The sequence below is a fragment of the Mytilus edulis genome, unplaced genomic scaffold (genome assembly GCF_963676685.1).
Source record: "Mytilus edulis unplaced genomic scaffold, xbMytEdul2.2 SCAFFOLD_178, whole genome shotgun sequence".
Taxonomy (NCBI): domain Eukaryota; kingdom Metazoa; phylum Mollusca; class Bivalvia; order Mytilida; family Mytilidae; genus Mytilus; species Mytilus edulis.
Window position 1 is genome coordinate 10,308 of NW_027269028.1, and position 25,076 is coordinate 35,383.

The 25,076-nt window shown below is 32.3% G+C and overlaps 1 protein-coding gene and 1 long non-coding RNA gene across 2 annotated transcripts in view; one reads left to right on the top strand and one right to left on the bottom strand.

The window, feature by feature from the left end:
* Positions 1 to 272: 272 nt before the first annotated feature.
* LOC139509401 (UBX domain-containing protein 4-like) lies at positions 273 to 17,141 on the bottom strand. The gene is made up of 6 exons (XM_071296153.1): positions 16,979 to 17,141; positions 9,844 to 9,949; positions 7,118 to 7,146; positions 6,102 to 6,220; positions 4,625 to 4,809; positions 273 to 588 (listed from the first exon to the last, which is right to left on the bottom strand). The coding sequence occupies exons 1-6, from the start codon at positions 17,058 to 17,060 to the stop codon at positions 288 to 290; spliced, it is 822 nt and encodes a 273-aa protein (XP_071152254.1). The 5' UTR covers positions 17,061 to 17,141; the 3' UTR covers positions 273 to 287.
* A 30-nt stretch (positions 17,142 to 17,171) lies between these two features.
* LOC139509402 (uncharacterized) overlaps positions 17,172 to 25,076 on the top strand; it is a 39,362-nt gene continuing 31,457 nt past the window's right edge. The window contains exon 1 of the long non-coding RNA XR_011661726.1: positions 17,172 to 17,426. This is a non-coding gene — a long non-coding RNA (uncharacterized lncRNA). The remainder of the gene's footprint in view (positions 17,427 to 25,076) is intronic.

The following is a 25,076-nucleotide window of genomic DNA, read 5'->3' on the forward strand; positions in this document are numbered from 1 at the left end:
CTTCTTTTTGTTGTCATAAACCTTGTGTTTAAATTTCATAGATTTCTATTGACTTATACTTAAGTTATAGTGCAAAAACCAAATGTCTTTGGACGACGACGATGACAACATCATACCAATATACGACCGCAAAAATTTTGCGGTCGTATAAAAATCTAACCGATGAAACCACAAAACAAGTTTTGATCTTTGGTGGAAGACAAAAAAAAAAATGATCAGAACAAATACAATACAGCTAAGTTTCTGTATACATTTTTTTCTTTGATAAAAGAGTTGTGTACCATCAGTCATGTATTTAAAAGACATATACCAACAGGCAACATTGTAGTGTCTTCAGACTTTTGCAAGTTTAAATAAATATACCTGTCTTTTTCTAATTCTTGTTTTATTCTCTCCCTTTCTTTAGTCTTTTCTGTCCTCTCCTTGGCTAACTGCTCCTGTAACTCTTTTCTTTTCTTTTCTTCTTGAAATTGCTTAAGTTTGGCCATATCCTGTCCCAATTTTCTTCTTTCTATTTCTTTCTGTCTTCTTCCTTCTTCCTCTATTTCTTGTTTTTGCAATCTTTTTTCTTCAATCTTTTGTTTTGCTCTATAACAACAAAGTTCAAGGAATATTTGATAATGCCAAAATAAAAAGGCTTCATGTCAAAAAAAAGTGTGGAAAACTGATTATTCCTAAACTGTTGGGACCATAACCCCCAAAATCAATCCCAACCTTCCTTTTGTGGTCATAAAACTTGTGTTTAAATGTCAAAATTTTCTATTTTTTTTAACTAAAGTTTTTCGAGAGCGATTTTTCGCGACATTGGTAAGTAGAAAAATAACGCGAATATAAATCGTCGCAAATATGTATAACTTAAATCTTAACTTATCAAACTACATCGTATATAAGAAAATCTCAAAATTAAATAGATTAAAAGTGGACTAGTATATGTGAAAATAAGTTGGTATACGAATATACTTATACAAACTGCATTTTATCCCAATGTTCTATTTTTAGCCATGTCTTCCATGTTGGTTGGCAGGCAGTGTCATTGGACACATTTTTAAACTAAATACCCTGATGATGATTGTGGTAAAGTTTAGTTAAAGGACAAGGTTCACTTTAGGCCAAATATAGCCTTGAATTTCACTTAATCTTAAAATTTCAAAATGGCCATTATTTGTTTTTTGAATTGATCTATGTCAAAAGATTTACTTCTTTGTTAAAAGATTTACTTCTTTGTTAAAAGAAGTCTTTTCACAAGAGTGGCTTAAAAATCAACACATTCTGGATAAAGTGGCAACATACAACGATTTTTGTGCATTTTTTTTTTTAGACTTAAACGCTTGAGGAAACCTGTTGTCTCAACCTTGGATCCAAAATGTTCTGTATTCAATATTTGAATTATACAAAGACAAAAAAAATAGAGGCTCTAAAGAGCCTGTGTCTCTCACCTTGGTCTATGTGAATATTAAAGGAAGCAGATGGATTCATGACAAAATTGTGTTTTGGTGATGGTGATGTGTTTGTACATCTTACTTTACTGAACATTCTTGCTGCTTAAAATTATCTCTATCTATAATGAACTTGGCCCATTAGTTTCAGTGGAAAATGTTAGTAAAAATTTACAAATTTTATGAAAATTGTTAAAAATTGACTATAAAGAACAATAACTCCTAAGGGGGTCAATTGACCATTTCGGTCATGTTGACTTATTTGTAATTCTTACTTTGCTGAACATTATTGTTGTTTACAGTTTATCTCTATCAATAATAATATTCAAGATAATGACCAAAAACAGCAAAATTTTCTTAAAACTAACAATTCAGGGTCAGCAACCCAACAACAGGTTGTCCGATTCATCTAAAAAATTCAGAGTAGATAAATGTTGACCTGATAAACAATTTTACCCCATGTCAGATTTGCTCTAAATGCTTTGGGTTTTGAGTTATAAGCAAAAAACTGCATTTTACCCCATGTTCTATTTTTAGCCATGGCGGCCATCTTGGTTGGATGGCCGGGTCACTGGACACATTTTTCAAACTACTAACCCAAAAGATGATTGTGGCCAAGTTTGGATTAATTTGGCTTAGTAGTTTCAGAGATGAAGATTTTTGTAAAAGATTACTAAGATTTACGAAAAATGGTTAAAAATTGACTATAAAGGGCAATAACTCCTAAAGGGGTCAACTGACCATTTCAGTCATGTTGACTTATTTGTAAATCTTACTTTGCTGAACATTATTGCTGTTTATAGTTTATCTCTATCTATAAATAATATTCAAGATAATAACCAAAAAGAGCAAAATTTCCTTAAAATTACTAATTCAGTGCCAGCAACACAACAACGGGTTGTCCGATTCATCTGAAAATTTCAGGGCAGATAGATCTTGAACTGATAAACAATTTTACTCCGGTCAGATTTGCTCTAAATGCTTTGGGTTTTGAGTTATATGCCAAAAACTGCATTTTACCCCATGTTCTATTTTTAGCCATGGCGGCCATCCTGGTTTGATGGCCGGGTCACTGGACACATTTTTTAAAAAATTAACCCAAAAGATGATTGTGGCCAAGTTTGGATTAATTTGGCCCAGTAGTTTCAGCGGAGAAGATTTTTGTAAAATATTACTAAGATTTACGAAAAATGGTTAAAAATTGACTATAAAGGGCAATAACTCCTAAAGGGGTCAACTGACCATTTCAGTCATGTTGACTTATTTGTAAATCTTACTTTGCTGAACATTATTGCTATTTACTGTTTATCTCTATCTATAATAATTTTCCAGATAATAACCAAAAACAGCAAAATTTCCTTAAAATTACTAATTCAGGGGCAGCAACCCAACAACGGGTTATCCGATTCATCTGAAAATTTCAGGGCAGATAGATCTTCACCTGTTTAACAATTCTACACCTGTCAGATTTGCTCTAAATGCTTTGGTTTTTGAGTTATAAGCCAAAAACTGCATTTTACCCCTATGTTCTATTTTTAGCCATGGCGGCCATCTTGGATGGTTGGCCGGGTCACCGGACACATTTTTTAAACTAGATACCCCAATGATTATTGTGGCCAAGTTTGGTTTAATTTGGCCCAGCAGTTTCAGAGGAGAAGATTTTTGTAAAAGTTAACGACGACGGACGCCAAGTGATGAGAAAAGCTCACTTGGCCTTTTAGGCCAGGTGAGCTAAAAATGACTGGTAGACAGGTTGACATGTCAACAGATTGACAATGTGTTGAAAATGTAAATATTTTTATGGTTGACTGACTGACAGGTTGACAATTTAAAATAATAAAAAGTAAGTTATGGTTGACAAGTCAACAATTTGACTGGTTGACAGGTTGAATAGTCGACAAGTTGACAGGTTGACAACTTGATAGCATTAAAAAGTGTAAAATAGAATTATTATTGACTGGTAGACAGGTCCACATGTCGACAGGTTGACAATTTCATTTCAGAAATGGAAACTGTAAAAATGGTAAACAGGTTGATAGTCGACAGATAACAGTTAAAAGTCAAGACTTCTTAAAAAGTTTAAAAACTGAAGTTAATTTTATTTTACTTAATTACAATTTAGTTTTTTTTGGCAAATAAATAAACCTATTTACTTGTTTTATAGTAAAATTAAACCTGTCAACCTGTCGTTCTTATCACTTATTAACCTGTCGACCTTAACACCAGGTTGACCCTTACGCTTGTCAACCTGTTGTCCTTAACACTTGTCAACCTGTCAACTTTTACCCTTGTCAACCTTTATTGTGTCAACCTGTTGACCTGTCAGTCTGTCAAATTATTTACATATAAACCGATTTACTTCTCAAGTTAAACCAATTTATTACTCTGTTCATCCGATGGAACTACAGTACCGTTTATCCTACTTGACCCAGAACTTGTATAAGAAAGTAGCTGATAGTTTTGAGGTATATGGACAATTGGTAGAGCTCAACGTCTGAACATTTTTGCTCTGACTTTCTTTATTTCTAACAGTTTTCAAAATAATAGACAAAACTTGCATTTTACCCCTATGTTCTTTTTTTACCTATGTCAGCCATCTAAATTGGCAGGCAGGGTCATTTGACACATTTTTAAAACTTTCTAGCATTCAAATAGTTATGTAGATTCACAATATACCAATAATGGGACAGACATACTGAAAGAGGCACAGATGGACAGTCCCCCCCCCCAACTTTCAAATGTGGGGCAATAAAAATATAACCATAAATGGGAGCAAATAAATTCAGAAGTTTAAGGAGACCATCTTTGAAAAGGTCTATGACAATGATGACAGATGATGGACAATGACAGGCACCAAGTGATGGCAAAATCCATATAAAAATATATGACCTTTTAGAGCCCCAAAAATCTGATGAGATAAATATATGTTCACTTGTTAAATACTGTGGATTCATTTATTTTTGTGTGTACCAATTTTCATGGATTGAAGAAAAGTTGCATTTTCGTTAATATCTAATTTCATTATCTTTGCAAAGTCTGCATACATTCCTTATGAAAATTTGTTATTTGTTGAACATTTAAATTCATGGTTCCCAGGTACCCACGTTATCCACGAAAATTGGTATTCAACGAATGCTAATGAATCCACAGTAGTTTTGAAATGTTGTAAATGTATAAATATTGTTTACATGTCTATTCTTTCTTCCAATGCTGGAGCAGCTGAATTAGAATCTGTAGTGACGGTGTGATTGCTTGATGCTGAATCTGCTTGTCCAGAAGCAGGCTGACCACTGGAAACTGCTGTTTGTACATTAGACATTTTGATAGATTGTGTGTCCAAAGGAGGAGAGACATCAGTCTGAGCTCTGTGGTTCTGTAAGGCAAGGCAAATAAGAAACATTATTTGTTTTATCTGTTGAATACTGTCAACAAAAAGGGACATGGTCTACATATTTTTCAAAATGCAGTTTAAATGTTAAAACTTTAATAAATATAACCATACTGTGTCATAAAAATTCAAAACCTCATTTATATTCAAGATAAAACCTAAATTTTTGGGTACTTATGATTAAGACACAGAGTGATACGACCCTAGAGGTTGAACATTAGTATAGACATATCATTCAAGCTTGATACAGTTCTGAATTAGGTTTGTGATTTAATATTTGACACAGGTTAGGTTTGACTGACACAGAATGTAGCTGTCGTCTAAGAACTAAAAAAAATTGAAATTGGACATTTACCTATAATGGTCCAATATCCAAAATTGAAATATATGTGGTTAGGTTCAGCATATATCAAAGAACCCCATAATTCAGTTTTTGATGAAAACACACAAAGTTTGATTTTGGACCCTATGGACCTGTTAAATATGGACCAATAAAAAAACAGAGCCAAAAAACATAATTCAAAAGACCTGGTTAGACTTGGAATTGAAACCCATCGAAATTGGTTAACAAATAAGCAATTCATACTAAGTACAAAAGCATTGTTTTTTACCCATTTTTCCTATCAAAACCTTCCTTTGATGTTATAACACCTTGTAGCACAACTAAATAGCAATCCAAAACTTATATTCAATTTATTGTCCAGAAACCAGAAAATCTTAGTTTTCTGGTTTAAATTTGTTCGGTCTGTAATTCCTAAACGGTTTGGGCCAAGGCCCCAAAATTCAATCCCAACATTTGGTTAATTTTCATAGGGTTCCAGACACTTGTACTTAAGTAATTGTCTGTTTTAAATATGATGCATCACGAATGTTGCCATAATATAATAAGAATGCAAAACATATTTGCACCTACCAAAGCACTTGTCTTGTTACATTAGTCTTTCAAAATTAAAAAAAGATGCATATTTTTAGCTGAATTCATACTACAATTCAGTGTTTTTTACTTTCTATATTAAACAAATAGTTTCATTTTCAACTGTCAACAGCCAGTGTTCCAGTGGATACAAATATGCATTATTTAATTTACCCTCCCATCCCCAATGATATAAAATTAGGACGGACAGACAGACATGGACAAACAGATGGACATGGTGATAAGTATATACCATCCAATCTTTGTGTGTGTGGTATACAAATGTGTACCCTATATAAGTAATAATGAATGCAGTGTTAGTAATTTAAGCCATAAAGATATCTAAAAATTGTGTTAAACCTACTTTAATGACTGATTGTATGATCTGACAAAAAGCATTAGGTTCCACATAACCAGCTGTTACTTCAATAGGTGAACCATTCACAGCTATAAAATATACTGAAGGCACTGTAACAACTGGGTCTGATATCAGTTAAGGAACAAATACTTTATACTCAGAAACAAAATGTTGCAGAGACCATATACATTACATACATTGTATGAACAACATACAAGTATTTAATACCTGTGTTAATTAAGAACCTAATAAAAACATAAACACAAAAAAAAATTAAACTAGGAAAAAAACAAGCATTCTGTGAGTATTGCAAGGCAATACATAGTCCCCTACCAGTTAAAAATTCATTGTATTGGAACAAAATTCTATCTTGATCTATAAATTGTCATGGTGTAAACAATATAACAAATATCAATTCAATATATTCAAGCATGACATAAAAGTGTGGAAAAACTGATTATTTTCGGACCATAACTCTGCACAAAATCATCAGACCTGAACAAAATTCAAACTTGATCTGTAACTGGTCATGATAAAACTATATACCAATTATCAAATCAATATCTTCGAGCATGAAGAAAAAAAGTACGGAAAACTGATTATTTCAGTGATTTTTTTAAGCACAAGGACCATAACTCTGCACAAAATTATCAGACCAGAACAAATTTGAACATGATCTGTAACTTAGTAGGTATACAATACAAATACAGTATACATAAATGAGACAGAAACCTAATTACACAACTTCAAAAGACATCAATAGGTCACCTTATGCTCTCTGACATAAAATATATTTTTTCAAATTTTTGTAATGGTGTTATAATTCTGCTCATCAATGATGCTTTATAATTATAAGCTTCAGTAATTTTACATCTCCTCCCTATCTTTTTAATTTGAATTTTCTTATACCAGAGAAAGTAAAGCTGCAACTCACTTGACTTCAATGATTGTGTTTATAATTAGTTTTATGGTTTATATTCAAATGGTACAGACAAACTCACAACAAGTGTTTAAAAGGATACAAATCTGTGAGAAAAATCCACATTCTTCACTGAAAATAAAAATAAAATACATTCATGACATGTCTTATTCAAACTTGAACTTATATATAAAATTAATCCTTTGACTATGTTTTTGTGATAACCTCATTATATCTATCAGTCAGGACAAATGAATTATGGCACAACTAGGATAACTGGTATAAAATACATGTCATACTTAATAAAGAAAACAATGTTACCACATGAATAAAGAAATGGGGGCAGGACATTTTAGCGAAAGATTTTGAACTACTGGGGGACATTTGACCGCCAACATAAGAGTCCATTTTAGTGCCGGATTAAATCTTTCACCTGTATTTCGATAACCCATTTTAGCGAAAACTTACCTGGTTGAATAATACTCACTAAGCTTTGGGCAGAAGTTCATTGTATTTTAAAGGGAACACATAATGGTCAGAGAGTCGTTCCATCACCATAATAATGAGCAATGTTATAGTTGTCACTCAGCTATTTACGTTTTTCTTGATACTATTATCAAATTGCAAACAACAACATATATACAAAAATACGAGGTGTAGACGAATGCGCATCAAAATCTAGACAAGTGTCCCAAGTCAGCAGCCTCTGGCCTTTGTTAGTCTTGTATGATTTTTAATTTTAGTTTCTTGTGTATAATTCGGAGTTTAGTATGACGTCCATTATCACTGTACTAGTATACATATTTTTTAAGGGGCCAGGAGGGGGACGCCTACGGGTGCGGGAGTTTCCTGCTACATTGAAGACCCATTTGTGGCCTTCAGCTGTTGCCTGCTCTATTGTCGGGTTGTTGCCGCTTTGACACATTCCCCATTTCCTTTCTCAATTTTAAGATGAAGAGAAAGAACAGTTCCTAATGCAATTCAACAGTATTGTACAGGGAGTATATCCAGAGTCCATTACAAACGTTTCTAGGACATAAATTCCAGGCCAGAACGAGCTTTTAACATTTGATTAAATCTTTGAGACATTTAGCGCTGTATTCTGATAGACATCATATGTTATATATTGTGCTGTCTTGAGTCTATTTAAGTTTTTTTTTATTTATTATATTATAAGGGGTTATAAATATTTCGCTAAAATGGGCTTTGACAATTTGAATTTTCGCTGAAATGGGTTAAAATTAGGCGACTGATTTGTTTTGCTCAAATGTCCTATCAATGCGCTAAAATGCCCTCCGCCGAAAGAAACAACCATTTAACTTTAAAGGAAAAGAGGGAGGGGGTAAAGGTTTTTTAAATTGATTATAGTTATTTTTTTTTTTTCTTACCAAGTTGAAACATTTTTATTTAATAAGCAGACAGTAAAATGTGTGCATTCCTATGAAATCACTACTGTGTAAAGCTTGTACATACTATAAATAAGTTTGAAGAAAAATACTCACAGAACTTGTAAACATTATGTTTAATGGTACATATATGTAGGAGGATCATATTCTGACATGAGACAGCAAACGTTTGTGCTGAATTTCTTTTAAACAAAGGATTTAGTTGAAACGCAACTATATATATCTCTCAGTCAGCATAGCATTATTACAAAGTTTACAAAAGTTTACAAAAAGTATCTGCAAAAATCTGTGTTGAATTTCTTTTAAACAAAGGGTTTAGTTGAAATGCAACTATATATATATATATCTCAGTCAGCATCGCATTATTACAAAGTTTACAAAAGTTTACATAGCATTATTACAAAGTTTACAAATAATTGTGATAATTGTTTATCACAATTTTGTTCTTGAAAAAAATTAATTTGTTGAAACAAATTGGATAAGTCTTGTCTGTTAGCAGAAAATTAAGAAAGAGACAATCTATTGGCAGCAACCAATTAAATCAAAGTCAATGGACAATGAACTAGGGACAGGGCCTCAAAATGGTTGACAAACTGAGATGTACTGATAGTAATGCAATTTTATAGAAAATATGGTTGCCTTTCATAAGTAATTCCTATCAAACTAATTTTAGCAGAAAACTTAACATTAAAAATTTGTAATAAACTGAAAGTCACTTACTATAACCTACTGGGACAAGGCCTCAAAATAATTGTCAAACTGATATATTTCCTGATAGACATGCAACTTTATAGAAAGTATCATTGATCTATCACAAATAGTTCCTGAGTCCTATCAAACTGACTTAAACAGCTAAATTAACATGGAATATTATTGATTCAGTCAAAGGACCATGACCATGACCTACAGGGGGAATGGCTCGAAATAGTCATCTAACTGATCATGCTGATACATGTTTGTACTTGGTACTGATAATAAAATGCAACTTTGTAGAAAATGTCATTGATCTACATGTATCACAAATAGTTCCTGAGTCCTATCAAACCGACTTAAACAGCTAACTTAACATGGAATATTACTAATTTAGTCAAAGGACCATGACCATGACCTACAGGGGGAATGGCTCGAAATAGTCATCTATTAAACTGATACATGTTTGTACTTGGTACTGATAATAAAATGCAACTTTATAGAAAATGTCATTGGTCTATCACAAGTAGTTCCTATCAAACTAACTTAAGCAAAAAATTTAACATTGAAAATTGCTCATTGATAAAGGCTTAAGTAATTAGACCATGACCTAGGGGCAGACCTGAGGGCCTTGTCAAACTGAAAATGTACTGATAGGAATACAACTTTATAGAAAATATCATTGAGATATGTCAAGTTGTTCCTATCAAACTATGAATGTATAAACAATTACCCATTAGCTTTTAGTTTTAGAGCTACACAGTGTTGATCTCCACACAATGCTGTTACTTCTGTGTTTTCCAAAGTGGCATCCATTTTCTTTGAAAGTTCATCTTGACCTGTGAAAGTGAAAGCCAGAGCTATTTTAAAATTCATTTTGTGAAAGAAAAACTATACTGCATATCAACAGAATGCTCATCAAAAGCTTGCCATGTGCATGCTGCATGCAAACATCATTATTGTTTATTACAATTTTGTTCTTAAAAAATATGATAAAAATTCCATGCATCAGCATGTACTATATATACATGTACATAGCTACAGTAACACATAACATTTCATTACATATCAAATATAAATATATAAGATTATAGCTTTCACCAGAAGTTAACCAATCAAATTGTTACCCCATTTTTTCTTTTATTAGAAACGATGTCACAAAATATATCTTTCATGTCTTTAGTAAACATACATGTACTGAAGTCGTCATAAACATAACGGTAACCCCCTCCTCCCTACCACTCCTTGCATTTAAATGGTTGTCCCTTAGCAGAAGACCTGGAAAGTAAAAGTAAACTGGCAACCTATTGTTTTCGCTTATCGCTGCACTCAGACACTTGTCTCAGAAAAAAATTTCCTATATACCTTAATATAACGAAAGGTACCTTTAAAACTAAACATTTTGAAAAATGTCACCCGGTAGCGAAATTCCATAATATGCAGATTTCTCAGTTGCCAACCCAACTAAAACTTGTTATGTCGTAAATCTGAATTGATTTTTCTACACAATGGTGTATAACATGCAGGCCTGGGGTAATGGTAATTTGTAATTGTAATGCATTGTAATATTACATTTTTTGGATGTAATGCAAAGTAATTTGTAATGCACATTTTCTGCATTACAATTACATGTAATGTAATGATTACTTTAGTTAAAAATTGATGTAATGCCTCCATTACAGTACATTACTTTTCATTACAAATTGGTAAAATACATAAAATTGAAGAATATTGTATAATAAAAATAAAATATTAACAAAAACAAAAGAAAGTATGGAATAAAATTTTTGACACAGTTAATTACTGTATTAATTAAATTACATCAATCTTTAAAACACACATTAAGGTAATAAATATAAAATGGTTAAAATTATCAAGTTTTGATTTTGGTTTCTGATATTTGTTTAAAATGATATTAGGAATATTTTGGTGTTTGGTGGTTTGGTGTTCAATGAAAAATCTTATAAAAATTTATCAAACAAAACTATATAGATGAATGGAAAAAATATGAATATGAAATTTTCATAATTCTATACACACCTTACATGTATTTCAGTGAAAGATTGAATATGTCAAACAACATTTTTAAACCAAACTGTGGTTTGGGTCCTGTCTGTGTTGTTATTTCACCTAATTAATATCAAAATGTTTTTATTGCAATCAAATCTTCTCAACTTATGTTTGTCCTCACAGATCCCTTAAGCATTTCAAATGATAATCCTTTAATGACACATTTATTATATTCCTTTGAAATCCCTTAATGATGTCTTAATGATTAAGTGATCAATGTAAGAAACAAAATTATATGATAATTTATTTATTTTTTACCACCACCTAAGAATCTTAAAAGTGACTTTTCCAGTGCCTCCTACTCCTCATTCAAAGAGTATAGACACAGGTATGGTGCAGTACATGATGTTGACATCTACTTGTCTGAGCCATGTGAAGAAATTTCAATCAATGCACTGGAATGATGGAAGTCAAATTCAGTGTGCCTTTCTTTTTTGGCTAATACAGCTATCAAGTATTTACACACACATCAGCTGCTGTAGAAAGGCTTTTTAGTATTGCCAGAAAGGTGTACAGAACTGATCGCTGTTTTCTTAATGACATCACTTTTGAACCTCTTATGATAATAAGGTTCAATGGACATATTGATTAACCAGTATTTGAAGTCTATGTCACTAACACTGTATATATATCTACATATACCCCTGTAATATTTATCAAATTCTTATAAAAATCTGTTTTTTGAAATGTTTTTAGTTTTTATATTGAAAAAGTAATGTGTAATGTAATGCATTACACAGGCAAAGTAATTGTAATGTAATGCATTACATGTGAGAAAAAATGTAATTGTAATTGTAATTGTAATGTAAGAATCACAAAGTAATTGTAATGTAATGCATTACATTGCAATGTAATGGCCCCAGGCCTGATAACATGCCTACTTTTGTTGTCGGAATCATCCGTAGCAATCCTACCCAAATGTAGCAACGTAATTATTTCGTCTACCGATGCCAATTTGGAAACAAACGTCTCGCAGTGAAAGGTATCTTCCCACTCTCAAGGTCTAAATGTTTCTTGGAGTTATCTGATCTTATTTCGTTTCATACGTTAAGTCAAGAGAGAGTCTGAATGATATCAAAACAATGGGAAAATCTGAGTTCTAAAAATAGAAACTGCTGCCACATTAGACATACCTCAAATAACACTTTAATATCTAGGGTTTGTATCACATATAATCTTTTACTAATTTACAATAAAGATAATAATTACTATTTAGAGAAAAGCTGACAGTTTTTTTGTAAATATTTTTTATAATAAATCAAACACTGCAGACTTAGTGTTTCCAATTTGGCATCAGTATACAAAAACCTCACGTTGACCTGCTTCTGAGGCATGCTACGAATGATCCTGTCCAGACAACAATGGTAGTTGAGTCATACACCATTGAGTAGATAAATCAATTTACATTTATGACATCTCTTGCTGCCGAAGGGACACATATGTCCATGTTTCAATGTACATGTATGCCAGCTTTTCATCAGTGCTGTACCTTTATCAAAATAAAAAAGTGTAATATGTTTCTACAATGTCTTACAAATGTAACGGTCATTACGGCATAAACGTCAAGCAGTCGTATTTAATGTCATATGAAATGCAACCCTGAACAACAACTGGCAGCAAGAGGGTTAAGAAGGTTTGGCTACCAAGAAATCGAAATAAAACAGAAGTTCGCGACCGGGTGACATTTTTCAAAATGTTCAGTTAAGTACATTGTGTTCTATTAAGGTATATAGGGGGGGGGGGGGATTTGAGACAAGTGCCTGTGGCTGCACTTACTGGTCAAAATTTTTATATGGATTTGCCATGTTTGCGGAAAAGAAAAAATTTACAATGTGTACAAAAACTGCGGAGCGTCTTTTTACCACAGAACACCACAGAATACCACAGAACACCACAGAATACCACAGAACACTAAAAATATACCACAGAACACTAAAAATATACCACAGAACACATAAACAAACAACAAAACGCCTAAAATATGCAACATAACATTAAAATAACTTAAAAAAATGCATGAACTAATATTAATTAGACGGTAAATCTAAATTTCATCACCGATTGCAAACCACATATCGCTAAACAGCGCATTTTTTTGTTTTTATTTTTTTTTTTTAATCGTATTAATTGTGACCTTAACATATATTATTTCAGTTATTAATGCAACAAATCATATTAAATTAAAGTTTAAAATATCAAATATATCTACATTGAACACGCCGAACAGGAAAGGAAAGTCTATAACATGACAACTTCGCAAACCACCGTCATCAATACCTCATATATATTTTATTCATTTCTTTCTTCTTCTTATATAAAATAGTTATACCAAAAATAAGACAAGAGACAAATATCAAAATCTAACCGACGGAAAGAGATCGAGGACTTTGATTGATTACTTATTATGAATATATTTAAATTTTATTTGAAATGCATAAAGTTCCTGTAGTACGATTTTAATCAATTATCATGCAATATCTTTGAATGGGTCATGTTTTTTACATACTTATATAATTTTATAATTCATTTTTGTTTTGAATAATACTAGTAAAACAAGTCTATATTATGGTCATTATTAAGAGTAATTTAACAAACACAACCCCACTAATGAGGTTGTCAAAAATTGAAAAGAACGGATGGCTTCTATAATTCAACCACGCTGTCAAAAGAAATGGAAATTTAAAAGAAGTCCTACATAACTTTTTGTTTTTTTAGCAATGTCCCCAAAGAAGTCATTTCACATTTTTGTTCTGTTAGCGACGTCTCAAATCTTGGGTTAGACAATGGAAACGTGAAACCATAAAGTACTGGAATCACAATTTCTTCCTGTAAATGTTATTGGATCATCTTTTACTTCCGATAAAAATAATTGGACAAAATTTTATTTCCTGTTAATATCATTGGTCAAATTTTCGATTGGCTCCAAAATTGAAAGATATTGATCAAAGGGTATATATTGATAGAACAAGAAATAATTTCCAAAAATCTTTCTAAATCTATTATAAAGTTTCAAAGTTAATCAGTAAAGTCAAAATGCCAAAACGCAAAATCTCGTACCTAAAAAGGTCGATTTTCTGGCCCTGTGGTGACTGCAGACAGAACTGCTCCAAGAACTCAGTACAGTGTGACTCTTGCAATTCATGGTACCACTATGACTGTCAACAGTTATCATTACAAGACATCGATTTCTTGGTAACATCCAGCTGTTCCACGTTCTGTTGTTTGACCTGTTTGAAAGAAGAAGTAGGGTCTACCTACTCTTATTCATCTGGCTTACTTCGTCTTAATTTTGTAATTTTATGTTTTAATATTAAAAAAATTATTGCATCTTTGCACAATTTTTGTAAACTTTTGTTTCGTACATAAGGCGCTGAATTTCTTAATCTGTTGAATCGGTTAAATCTATTTATTACCTACGCGTGTCAGGCTTTGTTAATTCAAAATGTTTATAGCACATAATTAATTGTTAATTGCGATTTATGATAAGTGATGGATTATCACATTTAACATATTTATCAACGACGCGTGTCAAGCTTAAAAGTTGTTAATTCATCATTCTTATTAAGTTACGGAATACACAATATGTTTATAAAATTTACAATTTGGTAATTTTATATTTAAAATTTTGACATAGAATTTGTTTTCTATTTAACACCGAGGCGTGGCATTTATTTATTAATTTATTAATTCAAAATGTATATAGCACATTAGTAATTGTTAATTGCGATTATGGATTATCACATTTAACACGGACCATTTAACATATTTATCAACGACGCGTGTCAAGCTTTGTTAATTCATTTTTCTTATTAAGTTACGGAATATAATGTGTTTAGGAAATTTACAATTTGGTAACTTTATATTTTAAATTTTGACATTGAATTTGTTTTCTATACTATCAATCTGATATCATTACTTGTCTTTGGCAAAACCTTTCGGAACTCAATATTAATTGTGGGGGAGGGGGATGAAATTAGGGTAATTAAGTGAACACAATGATAGATCTTTTTGAAAATATTGATGGTCCTTAAAAGGACCTTTGTAAAATCCATCAAATTGATGTAATATTACTCTAATTTTTCTTCATCCTCATCGCTGCTCAATTCTGGTAGGTTGTCGAGGGCGTCTTTCATTTGCCTGTCCTCCAATTGGTCAATTTCGTCAACCACCTTTAATTTTCTATATTGGTCACTAAGAACATAGGTTTCTTCTGACAATCTCTTCAATTCTAACATGCACTCAATTTGTTCATTGCGATCTGTAATCGCTGCCATGTTATCAAATAGTTTGTAAAATTCTTCATTCAATAGATAAATTTCACTATGGAGTTTTTTCAATAGAGTACGGTTATTGAACATATCCATCGTTTTTGAAGACTGATGACACTATATATCAAGATTCGATATTTATTGCAAACATTGGAATTTTGAGTAATATTCGATTTTAGTGATTAGGCACTTTGAGTAATAGAAAAAAATCAATATTTCAATCATGAGCTAATGTCTATCAATCATTTCTAAAAAGTAATCTCAAACATTTTAATTAAGATCGGCCAACTGTTTGAAGTCCTTTAATTGTAGTCTTTTTTAAGTAAATTAATATTCCGACAAAGTGTCATAAAGTAAGACTGTTATTTCGATATTACGGTGTTTTTGTCCAGAATAAATGACAAATACAGCCTTAAACATCATAATATCGAAATAACGTCTGAAATATATTTTTTTCCTCTGTCCATTGAATCTAGAATTATAAAGTAAGACTGTTATTTCGATATTACGATGTTTTTGTCCAGAATAAATGACAAATACAGCCTTAAACATCATGTAATATCGAAATAACGTCTGAAATGTAATTTTTTTCCCCCTGCCCAATGAAACTGATAGAATTATAAAGTAAGACTGTTATTTCGATATTACGGTGTTTTTGTCCAGAATAAATGACAAATACAGCCTTAAACATCATAATATCGAAATAACGTCTGAAATGTAACAGTACACTATAGCTGATGCCATCTGGAAAACAAAATCAGACGAGGAAAAACGAAAACTCTTTAATAGTTTCCTACAGGACAATAAGAAAAGAAAACACGAAAATATCATAACTTCATCCGATGGACTCTACTCTGTTGTCAACAAGGCTAAGTCAATAGCCAAGAAACCTATGCAGAGAAAGAGACCAAGAACAGAAAGAGCCGAAAAAAGACATTAATCACATTGAGCATGTATTTATTGAATTGTTTTGTTATTGATGTTATCAAATTAAAATTTTCAACGTAATTTTTATATCTCTTTATTATTATTGAAATTTGACCACAGACAAGACTTTTTTCACTTGAAATTTGAGGAAGATACACACACACACAAACGTAAATCAGTCTTCGACCTTCAATTTTCAATAATTAAATACAAATACATGTAAACTATAATTTATAGGTTATTTAAAACATTATATTGGTAGAATCCTATGTGGTTTTCTCGATGATTGGTCTTAACGTTAATTTTTAGTCTGGACCCAATTAAAGGCCAAGTGATTGGGGGCGTAATGACAATGAGTCGACACTAGATTGAAATTTTTTAATTTATTTGAATAATAAAAGTCATATTATAGACATAATTAGCAATAACAACAACTATTATTACTATTTATGAGTTCTGTGGCATATTATAAGTGTTCTGTGGTATATTTTTAGTGTTCTGTGGTATTCTGTGGTGTTCTGTGGTATTCTGTGGTGTTCTGTGGTAAAAAGACGCTCCCCAAAAACTGTTCACAGATAAAAAAATGCCTGAGTACACATATACCTGTGATATATACTATAAATATGCGTTTCTCTCTTTTTGACTTTTGAATGGCGTCACCAATGGATCCTGAAAACCATTTCATAACGCAAATATGTTTAATAAAGTACTAAAGTAAAAAGTCTATATTATGTTGGATTTTAACCGGAAGTTGTTTGGGTTAAAACGAAACCGGATGTGTTTACTTTTGTTTCTTTTATACAAAAGAGTGTAGTGCTCAAAATCCAGTAGGAAAACACAGTACATTGTACATAGATGTGTAAAGTTAACGCAATTATAATTCTACAATTCAAAAGATTGTGGTTTGTCTAACAATTATAACACAGTCCTTAAGACACTGCTCAACACTCCGACAGCTTATATCATGAGTGTTCTATTATTTCATGACAGTAGTTTTCACAAATCATTAATCAACAGTGAGGATCAATTTTAGATGATGTCAGTTAATATGGTGGGTTTAGATATTTAGTGAATCATTGTTTCCTTCTGTATCTTAATCTGCATTTTCTATCTTCTGCCAATATATAGGGCACACACACAATAGACAACTTTCGAGTTCGATGCATTTCCGTAAAAAACTCTGGTTTTAGTGAACGTCATTTGTGCGTTTAGGGGTGTTGTCACTTCCATTCTAATGTTGAGCGATTGGTTGGAAAACTATAATTCTGTATTGTATGAATTATTCGGCAAATTGAATTCTCAAAATTGACAATCAGCACTGCTGTCATTAGGGAATAGTCATTAAGTACCTACAGAACAACCATTATTTCTTGTCTATCCTGCACAACGACGATCACTAAGACGCTTAATGAACGTTAATAGTGCAGGGATACAGGCGAGCCCCTCTATCTGGTAAATGACGTCATAAAGGCACGCATAATTGACGAGTTTTTTCCGGTAACGGATGAACTTGAAAGTGATCTATTGGAATAAAAGGTAACTATCCACCAGTATTTTAATCTGTATATACAGGGTTGTACTGGGTACAATGTAATACTGGGCAATACTGGGTAAAATAAGATACTGGCCTGAATTTACTGATAGTACATGTATGATACTAAACCCCTAACGGGAGGGATTGTTCCTGATATTCATATAATGAAGACATAATCTTTCAATCAGTTTAATTGAGGTCTGGAGGTGCAATCTATTTAAGATATATATATATAAACATATTTTGATTTATAAATAAGTTTACTTGTTTGAGAGTCTTATAGTTATGCACCTCCACCAAATTGAAAATTGCAGAAAGAGTTTAGGAATTAAATGCTTTAAAAGCAACAGTTAGTTTATTGCTATCCAAGCTGAATCTTGAAATATGAAATTGGTGATCCATAAATGTACTTATTTCATACAACTACATTGCAATGGAAAACTTTAGTGAAACAGAAAGTCAGTAATTATTTGTCAAAACAAATTAAACAAGAAATTACATTGTTTACTCTAAAATACATTGGAGAAATACATGTATATACAGGGTTTGTAGAGTATTTTCGGTTTATTCCCGATTGTCCCACTTTTTAAAATTTTAGAGTTCTGATTGTCCCACATGAAAAGTTCTGATTGTCCCACATTTTTTTTTTATGTGAAGTGTTCTTAAATAAACAGTAGCCTTGGTGTTTGTTTTGTTAAAATAACAAGAATTGATTATTACCTATTAAAAGTATAGTTTTTGGATTACATATAAAATATGGTTTTTCTTTTTAAATCATGAAATTAATGCACTTTTCATTAAATAATATAACATTAAGCATTAAAAAAAATATATCTAAAATGTTACTTTTATTTATAAAACAAATTTAAATACCAACATTTATGATTATATTTTTTGTTTAAAATCTAAATAAATAAAATAATGCATATATATTAAAAAAAAAGGATAAATCCCGGGAAATGAAACTTATATAAAATGGCCTAATTATTTCATGTTATGTGTATATTACACACGCAATACTTGGGATTCATTGTTATGGAATCAATTCTCGTGTTATTAGCTCACCTGGCCCGAAGGGCCAAGTGAGCTTTTCTCACCACTTGGCGTCCGTCGTCCGTCGTCGTCTGGCGTCGTCCGTCGTCGTCGTCGTCGTCGTTAACAATTTACATTTTGAACTTCTTCTAGAGAACCACTGAATGGAATGGAACCAAACATGGCATGAATGTTCCTTATGAGGTGCTGACCAAGTGTTGTTACTTTGTAGCCGATCCATCATCCAAGATGGCCGCCAGCGGGGGACTTAGTTTAACATAGGACCCTATGGGAAATGCATACAAATGACTTCTTTTAGAGAACCATTGAATGGAATAAAACCAAACATGGCATGAATGTTCCTTATGAGGTGCTGACCAAGTGTTGTTACTTTGTTGCCGATCCATCATCCAAGATGGCCGCCAGCCGGGGACTTAGTTTAACATAGGACCCTATGGGAAATGCATACAAATGACTTCTTTTAGAGAACCACTGAATGGAATAAAACCAAACATAGCATGAATTATCCTTATATGGTGCTGACCAAGTGTTGTTACTTTGTAGCCGATCCATCATCCAAGATGGCCGCCAGCGGGGGACTTAGTTTAACATAGGACCCTATGGGAAATGCATACAAATGACTTCTTCCAGAGAACCACTAAATGGAATGAAACCAAACATAGCATGAATGTTCCTTATGGAGTGCTGACCAAGTGTTGTTACTTTGTAGCCGATCCATTATCCAAGATGGCCACCAGCGGGGACTTAGTTTAACATAGGACCCTATTGGAAATGCATACAAATGACTTCTTCTAGTGAACCACTGAATGGAATGAAACCAAACATGGCATGAATGTTCCTTATGTGGTGCTGACCAAGTGTTGTTACTTTGTAGCGGATCCATCATCAAAGATGGCCGCCAGCAGGGGACTTAGTTTAACATAGGACCCTATGGGAAATGCATACAAATGACTTCTTTTAGAGAACCACCGAATGGAATAAAACCAAACATAGCATGAATGTTCCTTATGGGGTGCTGACCAAGTGTTGTTACTTTGTAGCCGATCCATCATCCAAGATGGCCGCCAGCGGGGGACTTAGTATAACATAGGACCCTATGGGAAATGCATACAAATGACTTCTTTTAGAGAACCACTGAATGGAATGAAACCAAACATTGCATGAATGTTCCTTATGAGGTGCTGACCAAGTGTTGTTACTTTGTAGCCGATCCATCATCCAAGATGGCCGCCAGCAGGGGACTTAGTTTAACATAGGACCCTATGGGAAATGCATACAAATGACTTCTTTTAGAGAACCACTGAATGGAATAAAACCAAACATGGCATGAATGTTCCTTATGAGGTGCTGACCAAGTGTTGTTACTTTGTAGCCGATCCGTCATCCAAGATGGCCGCCAGTGGGGGACTTTTGAATGAAATTAAACATATTCCTTTCCTTATAAATGAGGTTGTGTTGTCACTTTTAGCCAAATTTTATATTTTTTTATATGATTTCAAAAACCCAAGTAGAATCAGGTGAGCGATACAGGCTCTTGAGAGCCTCTAGTTGGTTTTGTAAAGGCACCTACGTCTGTTTGCCGGCGGTTGTTCCTTGCATATATGTAATAAATGTAAACACATGAATAGAAAGTAAGTCAAGAGTATGGACAGTCATAGGAATGCACACAATAAGCGATACAGTATTTTTTTTCTTTAATAAAATGATTTATACTATATAGTCAAAATGAACCAGAATGACTCTATGAATTAAGCAAACATCCGAAAAAATATGATAGATCATTAAAATTAAATATAACAACACAAACAATGCAAAAAGTCTGAGCGAGATTCGAACCCTGTCTTGAACATAACAACTTTTTTTGGGTTTGAAATGTCCTTCTTTGGGAATTCTGTTTTTCCCACCTCCAAATTACGCAAATTGGACTTTCATCCTTGAGGATTAAATTAAATATTTATCACACATATCATAATATGTAAATGGAGATATTGATCAAAAAGCATTTTTATTTTAAATTTTTTTCTGTCGGCACTTTTTGAAATTGACCCTTCTGTGAAAAAAAATCAGGACAAATTGAAGAAATGGGTACTGCTTGATATCTGATATTTTATGCTTTTACATTATATTATATGTTTGATGATATTTCATATTAATATGTGCAAAATAAAATATCTAATAATCATTTTAAGTTCTTGTTTTTTTCATATTTTACAAGAAAAATGACCTATTGTACACTATAAAAACAGATTAATCACAATGAAAACAATTCCTGATTGTCCCACAATTAAACTTCCCAATTGTCCCACATACATCTTCCCGATTGTCCCACAAAATTTCACTACCTTTTTACCTGTAATTTCAAAAAGTGGGACAATCGGGAAGACACCGTATTTTCTTACAGGTTGATAATATTAGTTATTATACATTTTGTATATAGTCTGAACATGGCTTAAGCTTTTTATGTAAACACTTAGACCAATCCAGACAGGAGGGTGATTTCATAGATATTTAGGAAAGAAAGGTTTTTCCATTACAATTGTCTTGTGTGTCTTTAAATACATGCAGTGTGCACTTGTCTCAGAGTTGCTAGAATAATACTTTCTCAAATGTATACACTTGTACATGTATTATACGTGTCATAACTATATATATTGTTGTTCATTGACCAATTATCTCTTGCAAATATTACTTTATTGTTGGTTAACATTTAACTGGTAAAATAACACTTTTTTTGTTGAGTCTGCGTTAAGTTTTGGTGGTCAAGTCCATATCTCAGATACTATAAGCAATAGGTCTAGTATAATCAGTGTATTGAAGAACTGTAAGCTACAGGTGTCATCTGACCTTGACCTCATTTTCATGGTTCAGTGGTTATACTAAGTTTTTGTGTTTTGGTCTGTTTTTCTTATACTGTATGCAATAGGTCAATTATATTAGGTGTATGGAATGATTGTAAGTTGAACATGTTTAGTTGGCAGGTGTCATCTGACCTTGACCTCATTTTCATGGTTCAGTGGTTAAAGTCAAGCATTCGTGTACTGGGGACACATTCTTGTTTCTAATACTATATGCAATAGGTCAACTATATTTGGTGTATGGAAATATTTTATGATCTGTATGTCAGTCGCGCATGTTTTATTTGACCTTGACCTCATTCTCACGGTTCATTGCTCAGTGTTTGTGTTTTGGTCTGTTTTTCTTAAACTATACATTATGATATTGTATAGTTTAAGAAAAATTATGTAAGCAGTAGGTCAACTATCTATGTTGTATGGAAGAATTGTTAGCTGTACATGCCTGCTTGGCATGGTTAATCTGACCTTGACCTCATTTTATTGGTTCATTGGTCATTGTTTAGTTTTCTTGGTTAATGTTAAGTTTTTGTGACAGTTGTATTAAAGCTTTTTATTTAGGACTATAAACATAATGTCATTGATTAGTAAAGAAGGCGAGACATTTCAGCGTGTGCACACTTGTTTAGGTTAATAGAGCAAATATCCTTCAAGTTGGCTGTAATCATATGCCATATTTATTAGCACTTGTACAAAATATGTACATCAAATGGGTTATTTCCTACTATTGCTACTGTTGATTCATAATTATTCAAAGGATACCAATTTTTGTGGGTTCTTGGGTACAGGTGAACCACGAATTCAAATGTTCAATGAATAACATGTTTTCAATAGGCTTTGTATACAGAGGCGGGCAAAACCACGAAATCAAATATTCACGAATATGCAAGTTTTCAGCAATCCACTAAAATTGATACCCACAAAAATAAATTCATCCACAGTATGTCTTTATCAAAACAATACTTTTACAAAATGATAGTCATCATAGGGTAATTTGATATATACATGTATGCTCTGCCTTTTAGTGCCCCTGAGGGTTGTTGGTGCAAGTTGTTTGTTTAAAATAGGTATTATCACTCTAACCATGTTTACATATATGGACCATAATTTGCTATTGGGCTCGTTTCCTATAACGATAGAAAAGTGATAAAAATGTGTATTACTGTAAGAAAAGTTGTAACTACATCTAAAGATGCCTTTATTTTTATCAACATACAAGTGTATGCTACTCTTCCCTAGAAAAAAAATTGAAATTAACAAATTTCAAAGATTATACCACCGTATTTTTGTGTCGTTTCTCGCGTTACTTTTCGCTTCCGAAGTGCATAACACTGACTGATTTATAGATAATTGTCACCGGCAAATTCGTAACTTTTGCTTTCAAATAATAAAGAACATCGACCAATAAGAATAGTCAGAAGAAAATGCCGAGAACTATAAGTATTTCTGTAGCAGGTGTAAGAACACTAGCGTTACTTTGGTTTCCGATTTCGTAACACAAATTTTAGATGATGTAATCTGCTTTGTTGTAATAGAATTCTTTATAACAATATGCAAATATGAACTCTCGCGAGATGTTCAAACAGGTAAATCAGAGAGGATTTACATTCTAGTTTTGTTCTTCGTAATAATTAAGTTAGAAAATGACGTTATCGTTATGCGTTACATTTCACAAGAAACAGAAGTCCAGTTATTTCCTTTTTTTTTATTAAAATTGTTTTCGTCGTTAAGTTCTAATCATTTCCGGTCATACGTGAAACATGTGACTAACATATGATCACGCCCTTACGGCCGGATATACGAAATACTAGGTCTTAACATTGTTTTGGTTTCCAACGGGATGTTAGCAAACATAATCTGTAGACTTGTTTCGTCTTGTTTAAAAAAGGAAAATACAATTTTCAAAGAGATTGCGCCGGGGGTCTGTTATTTTTCCTATGTGCATAATGTTACATACCATCTTGTGTGAAAATAAATGCCCAATGACTTGACAAAATCAATTTCGGACGTTATAACACACTTCGTTTCCGGATAACGATGTAAAGGGCCCTTGGAAAATTCAATCGAAATTACGTCTCTTATCATTGTGCCGATGCTCGTTGGATTGATTTTGCTTCAGTAGTAAATATTACTGGATATTTTAGGTGAATAAAGATAATTTAATAAAAAATACATGTTAATATACCGTTACACTTGGAATGTACAAAGCTGGTATCTTTGTCACAATTTTTAATTAATTTTTTTTATTCATGTTCTGCAAACACTTTTCAGAAACGCAATAAACTTGTCAAAGGAGAAGTTAACTTTTACCATGCATGACTTGGAAGGAAGTACTTTATAGATTTTAGCCCACTAAAGTAGGTTAAAATGTGGAAACCATGTAGATGGTGTACAGGTCACAAATATCACATGGTGCCTATTTTAAAGATTTTAATTCCAAGATAAAAGTTTTTTTTGAAAGATTAGAACTTGTTCTAAATCTTTTATACTTAGGCACCAGCCTCCCTAACAACAGGACAGGTTAGCTACTGTTACTAAATGTATTCACACTGAAATATAGTTCCCTATGGTTCTGATATATGTGCACATAATACACATATAAACTGAAAAAAACTGGGTATATTATTGGAGCAGTTCATTCAAGAATGTATGTCATTAAGGTGTGTTGATGTGCAGGCTTTTAAAAAACATTTTGATTAGGTAACTGGGTATTGATTCAACTAGTATGATTGACAACTGTCATTATCACTAAACAATCAGAGACATGGTGAACCTTTAATTACAATGCCCCACCTCCTAAACTGCCAATCAAATTGACCACATTACCTATCAACCTCAGTCTTACATAATTATACAGACCACTCAATATAATTCTTAATACACAAGTATTTGACCTCATAATTGAATACACAAATGTGTATATTAGATGTTTGATATTTATAAGGATGATAGATTTATTTATTGCCAATTACTTTTGATTTACATTACATAAAGTGATTCTGTAAATTTTATCCGAAAGATAAATGATTAATTGATTAACAAGATCTTAAAAAAATGAAATATGAATATAAATATGAATAAATAAAAGGTATTCAAGTAAGGCCTATAATTTACTTGATAAATTTCCAATAATCATCTGTAATTAATCAACAATTAGATAAGGACACTTTTTTTTTATCAGGAATTGGCTTGAAACAGTTTAAAAATTTTAAAACTTTTAATTATAACAAACCATTGTTTATTAGTTTATTTCCCATCAATC